General features: G+C 39.1%; 1 protein-coding gene across 1 annotated transcript; it reads left to right on the top strand.

Annotated features, from left to right (window-relative positions):
• Window positions 1-316: 316 nt before the first annotated feature.
• METTL22 (methyltransferase like 22) lies at window positions 317-8039 on the top strand. The gene is made up of 10 exons (XM_009866631.1): window positions 317-446; window positions 1904-2254; window positions 2623-2663; window positions 2749-2893; window positions 3359-3430; window positions 3971-4024; window positions 4256-4336; window positions 5308-5410; window positions 6324-6492; window positions 8004-8039. The coding sequence occupies exons 1-10, from the start codon at window positions 317-319 to the stop codon at window positions 8037-8039; spliced, it is 1182 nt and encodes a 393-aa protein (XP_009864933.1).
• Window positions 8040-8662: the final 623 nt, after the last annotated feature.

Here is an 8662-nt window from a genome sequence, read left to right as displayed (position 1 = left end):
TTGGATGGGGTAATCCGATTTTTGCCTTCTGAAATATTGCTGGAGCGATGTTCAGTATCAGGATGTCGCTAAAAGCTGCTTGTGTTTGGTTTTAGGTTGAATATCCCGACATGCAACTTGCTGCCTTACTGGAGCATGGTGGAGCTTGCACGGTCACATCTGGCCTGAGGTCTTCTCAGAAACTACGTCAGGAGGTTACCTCGCTGAGCAAAACTGTTCCCTGATGCCTGTTAACAGAAGAGCATCACACCACTTTGTGACAGAACTGCACAGGGGACTGTTTGGGTACTGTAGAAGTTCCTCTTGCCGGCACATCATGGTAGATGTGACAGAGAAGGAAATGGATAATCCCACCTTTAAAAGTGACACTGTACTTTCCGATGTTCACTTACACTGCCCAAACAAAAGACATCTCATGGCACGATTGAATGCAGTTGGCCAACCAGGTACTGTATGTTTAGAGCGATGGAGCTGTATTCTATGTATATTCATATCTTTGTAACGTTTGAATCCTCCTTGGAATGGTTGATGTTAATCCTCAGATATTTTATTCCAGTTAGGAGCAGAATCACTTCCTACTTGGTCTTTAGGAAGAGAGCTAGCTGGGTTCTCCTCATGAAATTAACTACAGAAATGGAAACTATTAATGGAGAATTTGCAGACAGCCCGTCTTAAAAAAGAAATTTTAAATTGGTTTCTGAGAAGCAATAACCGAATTAACTTGCTTGCAGGTTTCATTTTATCTCTTTGTTCATTTAGCTATAAGCTCAACAGAGCGCTTTGGGAACCATGGGAAAAAGTTGATATGTTTTCTGCATACAAACAAAGTGCGAGAAGCCGCGGGATATAAATAGCGTGACTTCAGCTGAAAATAAAAATTATCAGTAATTAATTTATGAATTTTATTTCATTGTAAAAATGTGTGATGATTTACCCTCTATTCCAGAAGAGCCCAACAGCTTTGTTTGGTTTTCTGGGTTTTTTGTTTTTAAAAAAAATGGCAACAAGAAGGCTCAGGATAGCAATGGATTTGAGTGACTTCTGTAATTTGAAGAGTCGAGGCTGTAACAGAAATGACTTGGTAGAAGCCTCTGACTGGCTGCCACCCTGTGGGTGTCTATGAAGTTGTCAGGAAGACTGACCTTGGAGCCGACGCTGAAATGTTCTGTAGAACAGGAGTGCTCCTACTGGGACAGAAGCGTTAATTGTTTTTTCAAACCCAGTTGTGACATAAAAAGAGTAACTTCTGCAGCTATTCCAGCATATGACAATGTAAAAAGTGATAAAAGCAGGTTTGACAAAGAAGTGGATGATAATTTTGACCCCGGTCAGGTCAAAATCTGGTAATGCTGTGGTGTGTCTTCATGCTGTTTGACATTTGTCTGCTCTGATTTTGCTTGATGTCCAGACCCTTGCAACAGAATGAAGTGACAGCATGTGCTACCTACTCTGAAGGTACTCAGTCTGGGAAATTCCTTTCTTTTGTAAGACAAGAATTAGATTGTAGTACAACAGCTTTTACTCTAAGAGATGGGACAACAATCTTGTTCCATTACTGGTTTTTAGGAAATCTCGTGGCAATTTAGTCTCTGCTGCTTTGGCTCGGTTTTGTATTAATTCGTCTTTCAGCTAGTCTCAACCGAAGATCTTTTTGGAAGATGTAAGAAACCATGCCCTCTGGCAATTGCTAAAATAAATATTATTAGATCAGATGAAAGTGTGTGTTGTGACCATACAGTTACTGAGTCAGCCAGAAGACTGTGAAAGGGCTTCCTTTATTTCTGCTGACAGAACATAACAAGAGAAGTGTTTACCAAAACATACCAAAATTTCAAGCACGTGGAAGTTGCCCCGGGACTGTTCTTACCTGCTGTTTAACTCCCCCCTCTCTGGGTTCTTACAGTATTCCTGTCGTATTTCAAACTTCTTCGGAACACCGAAGTTTCAGCATCTGAGAAACATCTGAGAGAAGCTACAACAGAAGGAGAACGCCAAGACCGAAGTGGAAATGAACTGTGTGACAAGGACAGGAATAATCTGAAAAAAGAAAGAGAATCAAATATTGAAGGAGTCGAAGCACTGCTAGACAGTGATGGAGACTTGGAAGTGGTCAGAAGACCTCGAAGTGCCTCTGATTTAGAAGCGGAGGATCTTTTGAGGGAGAGAGTGTGTCCTGTAATTCTGATGAAAGGGACAGAAGATGCTTTTGAAGATGAAGAACGAGAATGTGCTTGCAGTGATGTTGTTAAAATAGGTAAATAGTAGGGATACAGTCAAGGAGAAATGGGAGAAATGTGTTTGTGTAAAACAAAAGAAAATAGGCTTTCTTTAGAAATTGAACAGCAGTTGTTAAGTGACATGAGATAATAAACATATAACTGTGATACTGTAAATACTTTTAAACGCTTTTTTTCCAGAAGTGGTCTGGGCAATAATATACCGTGAGGAATGGGGTACTCCTTAGTTAGAGGGGCATTATCTAGTATTGTTATGTAGAATGAAGAGCGTTTAGTTCTATTATTTGCAAGGGAAGCATGTATTGATTTTCAAATCTACCACTCTGGAACCTGATTTGAACAACATTTTGACATAATTGCTTCTGCTCTACTTTCATTTTCACAGAACACACTATGGCAACCCCGTTAGAAGATGTTGGTAAACAAGTACGTGCTCTGCCCTGTAGTATCTTGCTCTTTTTGGATCGTGCTTCAGAATTTACTTGGTTACAACTGGTTCTCTTACCCACAGGTCTGGCGCGCAGCCTTTCTTCTTGCCGATTACATCCTGTTTAAACGGGACACGTTCAGGTGTTGCTCGGTGTTAGAGCTTGGAGGCGGCACTGGAATTACAAGCATTATCATGGGAACAGTTGCCAAGAGGGTTTATTGCACAGGTAAGGGAGTTATTTTCAGTGAAATGTTTTTATGAAGCTTCACAAAGCATTGCTTTGCTCTCTAGATTTTTTTTGATCTCTAGATTTTTTTGTTAATGTGTAGAAAGGTGTGTTGTTTATTGAAAAGTTACAAAAAACTTTCTCAACAGATTGAAAAAGTAGCACTACTTTTAAGCACAGCAGTGTAAAAGCAAGATACACTGCTGGGCACTCAAGGTAGTGTGCCCAGATTAAACTAGATAGTATAGGGATCTAACTTCTTTCTTCAGGGGTAGATCAGAACTTGGTACCGGAAAAAAAAGAAAAAAGGATAGTAGGGAAGCAGTCATCAAAGGATAGAGTTGCTCTGAATTTTCCTTATCTTGTCAGCTTGACAAGAGTCAGTCTGACTAACCTAGAATCAGTCTGAGAGGTCAGCCTGTGCAAAGTATTCCTGTTTTGAATGTTACTATCGTTTTTTTTCAGATGTTGGTGAAGATCTTCTAACTATGTGTAAGCAAAATATTGCACTGAACAAACACCTGATGGAGCCGGGAGGTAAGTGCTTTACAGTCAGTGTTTGTGTAATGGTCTGGATATAAACTGCTTTGGGATGAAGCAGGATAGTCACAGACTACATAGCGTTTTTGTCTTGTTTAAAAATGGAGATGCAAGGATGTGGTCGGTAATGGATCTTTTGAGAAGTGCAAAATATTTACTCTTTCTCTGGTCATCACTTAAGACCAGCTGTAAGTTCCTGCACTGTCGTTATGTGAGTTTCACTGAAGTACGTGGGAGGATCACAGAAATCTGGGTGCCAGGGATCACATTAACAGTGTAAATGACAGAGCTCGAACTCTGGGAAGGACAAGGATTTTGCAGGTGAGACACAAATGAGAACATAGCTTGCCTCTTCCCTAAGTTCATCCTGTTCTTGTGAGCGAGTAGCTGGTTTTCTGCAGCAAATGATTTGATGTGCAGCTTTCCTTGTTTCCTGTGTCCTCATAATAGATCTTCATTGTTTGTTTCAGTCCAGATTTTGACTGGCTACTGTCTGAAAGGCCGTTTGTGACTGATGTGATCTTTCTTCACCCACAGGAGGGGAAGTTAAAGTAAAAGAACTGGACTGGCTGAAAGATGAATTCTGCACCGGTAGGTGGTTGTAACGGCTCCTTTCAGACAGGATTTGCTGTTCTTTGCCCTGCAGAGCAATCAGGAAAAGCTTGTGCCGTTGTTTATGATGTAAGTCCTGCAGCACATACACCTCTGGAAAAAATACTTGAAAGTACACAGTTGTCTTTGGGTGCGTCATTGCCGTGCCAGCTTTTTTTGAGCTGTCAGTCATTTGAGACCTTTAATTATGTACTATGTTCTTGGTAACAGATCCTGAAGCTCCTTATAGCTGGTCTGAAGAAGAGATTGCTGATTTGCATGACCACTGCACGGTGATAATGGCGGCCGATGGTACGAAAATATTATCAATAAGCTCTTAAATCAAACACTTGAGCTTTCTCAGTAATAACTTAAACATATCTAGTTTGCTTTTAAAATCTAATAGGTCAGTTCTTTACCTAATTTGTCAAGGCTCTGCTTTAAGTGTCCCTGCCTGAATTTATTTATTTTTTTTTTTACTTAGAACAATTGTATTTAGATTCTGAATTTGCCATAGGAGAACAGATGTTGAAAACTACTAGCTTTTTCTTTCCTTTGGTGTGGTAATTATTAGTGACTAAATAAATAACGAACATAATCACAATTAAGTGATGAATTTGACTTTCAGAAGAGTTTTGTCCTATCTTTGTCTTGCATCAGATAACTTCTGTGCAAATTGTGATAAATAGGTGGTTAAACTAAAACAGTTTCAGATGCTGCACTCACCCCTAGAGCCTGGGCCTTTGGATATCTGTCTTTTTCTCCTGCTTACCTGAAAGACTCAGAAATGACAGGCTAGCTTCTCTGTATAGGAAAACCACTGTTGTTTTGTTATATAAATAAAGGAAGGTTGGTTTTAGTTATGGCATTGAAAGGTGTTGTAAGAGTGCTTTCCAAGGAGGTGTGGTTATAATGGTTAGTTACTGCCTTGCTTTGTATTTTTGTAAGAAGTGAGGCTTTATACATTGAGACATCCTGTTTCTTTTTAGCTTTGCAGTAAGATACTTCCAGGCTGAGAGAAATCTTGTTAAAAGTTTCGTAAATTGTCTCACAGAAATGATTCTCATTGGTATGAGGAAATCATAAGGAAAGCCTGACATAAAGCGGATTCTGTTACAGAGTCTGTTTTTGCCATTAAAAATATACTTTGGGATTTAGTTAGAATAGTGACCTCTTCTGAGAATAATCAAACTAAAGCCTGCTGTGGTTTCATACTACTTGAGATTTAAGTAAATAATACACTTAAAAATACATATTTCATGCTCTTAATCTTTTTTTTTTAGTGTTCTATGATGATGACCTGACCGATGCCTTGTTCAGAACACTGTATAGAATCACACACAACTTGAGAAATTCCTGCACAGTCTACCTAGCATTAGAAAAGAGGTAGGTATTTCCAAGGACGTAAAATAAAAAGCATTGAAAACTTCATGTGCTTTCTTCATTTGGAAGAAACTTGATTAAATGTCAGCTGCTGATTTTCGTGGTGTTAGGTAATTGCAGGCTCTATATGCTCAGGATGAGTGTTTGGTTTTATGTGCTTAATTTTTATCAGTTCAGAATTGACTTGCACAAAAGTTTGCCCTTTGTTGTCCTGCCTTTGGGATCGGATAACCTCTGTTATATAAATACAGATGAGTAGGTTCCTAGACTGATGTATTCTGTAACGCCTGACAACATTTGCTGGATGGTTTTGAGGTCGTAGAGTGGAGTGAAGAGGCTTAGAATTAGGGTGTCTCTTTCCCAGCTCGAGTATCTCTCTTAAAATTTCTCTTGTGTTTTCTTTCAATGAATCCTTGAATATTTTTAAGCGGTCATGTGTTGCAGTCCATTCAGAAGCTAATCTATACGGAGTCTTTGTTTAAATCCCTGGAGATCCATACGCAGTATCTATTTGTATGGTTTGTTGCCAAGCCAAGGATTCTGTTGCAGCAAGTGCCTGAAAATCGATGGGGAGGTTAATCCAAGAGTTCCTGCATGTCGATGCTACCACAGGTCTCACCTGCTTTCCGGAAATAGCAGGAGAGTTACTTTTTTAGTAACTTTAACTACAGTGAGAAGCCCCACATTTTCCATTTGCTGAGGAGAGTTCCGTAGAATCCTAGACTGGCCTAGGCTGGAAGGGGCCTCAGAGATCATTTAATCCAACATCCCTGTCATGGGCAGGGACGCCTCTCAGCTAGATCAGGCAACCTTGGTGTTACCAGCACCACGCTCTCACCCACTGAGCTCACTGGCCCCTAGCTATTTAAGATGCTGATGCAGGAGGAACATTTTAAATTAAATATTTTCTTGCCAGGCTGAACTTCACTTTAAGACATATGGATGTTACATGTGAAGCCTACAGTCATTTCAGAAATACTCTAAATGATTTGGAGAACCTCCGAGATAGAAAAATTAAATATACTGCGGAGCCCATCAAGCTTGATTTCTGCCAGTTTCTCGTTTATGAACGAATTGAGCAGTTGGTAAGTGGTGTTCGTTAAAAGAAATGTGATGTGTTGGGCTAATCATCTCAAATTGTCTTCAGCTGTTTGCTTCACATGAAGTAAGAACAGGAGAATAAACATTACCTTTTCACTTATTTTTATTTAGCTTTTTGTTCTTTTGAAGTGATTCTTGTTTGTGCTTATGCAGTCTATGCTAGATTGACATAACGTACCCTTTTCTGTCACAAGCAGTGCAGAGCCTTAGGTTGCACTCGTTTCCTCAAAGGTTAAGAAACAATCTCCATTACTTTGTAAAATACAATTTTTGCAAGTGACTAGAAAATGAGACTAACATCTCTTCTCATGTATTTGCTTGTAGAAGAGCTTTCCTTTCGTAGTTTTAGCAATTCCTTTTCCAGTTCAGGAAATAATGCTCTAATATCTGTGAAAATGTCGATTAGCTGTAGGCTTCTGTTGTTCAGAAACATGTCAGATGTGGTATTTGTAGTTACCTGCTTACCTCACGGACGGTTCTCTTTATTTTTTTTCCCAGCTGTGTTAGGAATATAATGCAGGGTAGCTGATAGCTTGCTAGCTTCTAAAGCAATGCAGTCTAACAGATCTTTTTGGAGAACTTGCAAATCTGGTACCATACTGCAAATCTGTTACCAAGAAGTGATGTTCCTGTGGTCAACGTGCTGCTGCTGAGTCTTCTGCAGTACGTGTGTGTAGTACGGTTGTGGGGCCGCAGTCACTTCATGAGATGGATTTATTTTACTTAATGCCGATACCTTCAGGCATAAAACATGCATGCAAAATTCTAAAACAAGTTTTGCAAGTATATAGATTATACCTATTTGTTGAAGTCATTCCCTAGCCTTTTTGCAGAAAGCTGCTGGCCTTTGAAATATGTGCATTTTTAACATGCCTAAATGTTTTATTTGGCACAAAGGGTATCACCATGGTTCAAGGTGTCCTGGTGAAGAGCATGTGACACTTGGTTAAGAATCTGTTGTGTAGCAGACAAAGCATATGCTAATTTATTCAGCAGAAATAAAGTGGTTTGGTTTTCATCTTTATTGTCCAGCAGATCGAGAAGAGTGTGTTTGTATAAGACGTGCATTTGTGAGACCTTGATTCCTAAGTAAATTGGGTATCATTTCAGCTGTATTTTTTTTAGTGTTACTGAAAGCATTTGCCAATATAGAGTAAGTAAAAGAGCAAGATTATCTGTCAAAATACTGCAGAAGGTCATGCAGACCAGTGAATTTATTTTCAAAACAAATTATTTGAACATTACTATTTTTTACTTAAAAAAAAAGTTTTTACAAGAATGAAAATATAATTCACTTACTCTGTCTCAAGGAGAATTTGGTGGTTGTTCTAGGAGATTACATAGATGGATTTAGTATCCATCCCCAGATGGATCCTGTCTATGGATGGACATATCAAGTGCATCTTAAAATTTGCTTTCAAGTGGGCATGTTGAACTTTTTTGTAATTGCAGCCTACTGATCTAATACCTGTATGTGTTTTTTCCACTCCTGCAGGAATTGTGGAAGATTATTGCTGAACAGCTAACATGACAGGGACATGAGAAATAGAAGATCTTTATGATGTTTTATTAAAAAAGGATTTCTCATCCCAAGAAAAGCTTTTGCCTGGTGGAACTGTGTTCTTGGAAATTATTGCTATGGAGATTTGCTTTACTTCAGTAAGTTTTGGGCTGAGCACTTAGGATATGGTTTCTTTGGTGTTTCTTTTACAAAACTGCTTCGTGCTGATCCTCAGAGTACGTGCTGGATGCCAGACAGTGGCAATGACACAGTGACTTGCTCTTTGGGATTGATGACTTGGGTTTTGGAGTCTGACAAAGAAGTATTTAACCTTTTCCGTGTGGCTGATTTGCAGATACTGTGCATTTTCCTTTTTAGTTTTGTGAACGTAGACATCAATGTTCTTAGTCTCATCCCAGTTCCATGCAATTTGTATTTATGGACATTTGTGAAATGGTGTTCTGGGCAAAACCTGTTTGTCTTTCTTGGATTTTCTTTAAGCAATCTGTTCATGAGACCTAGGGCTTAATTTTCAGTTTGTCCTATCTAAATCACTCAAGTTTAGGGCTACTCTCTGAATTGAAAGGAGGCAAGATATGTTTTGTTGAGGTTCTAAGAATATCTCAGAGAGGCCTTGGAGCTGTATTCCTGCT

Source organism: Apaloderma vittatum, unplaced genomic scaffold (assembly GCF_000703405.1).
Source record: "Apaloderma vittatum isolate BGI_N311 unplaced genomic scaffold, ASM70340v1 scaffold16880, whole genome shotgun sequence".
Taxonomy (NCBI): Eukaryota; Metazoa; Chordata; class Aves; order Trogoniformes; family Trogonidae; genus Apaloderma; species Apaloderma vittatum.
This window is presented reverse-complemented; position numbering and strand designations above follow the sequence as displayed.

Excerpts from the sequence above, each read along its gene's own strand:
- METTL22 (XM_009866631.1), top strand. The coding sequence starts at position 317 with ATGGTAGATGTGACAGAGAAGGAAATGGATAATCCCACCTTTAAAAGT. Across the intron at positions 5,411-6,323 it reads TACCTAGCATTAGAAAAGAG|GCTGAACTTCACTTTAAGAC; the intron begins GTAGGTATTTCC and ends TTTTCTTGCCAG. Across the intron at positions 6,493-8,003 it reads ATGAACGAATTGAGCAGTTG|GAATTGTGGAAGATTATTGC; the intron begins GTAAGTGGTGTT and ends CCACTCCTGCAG.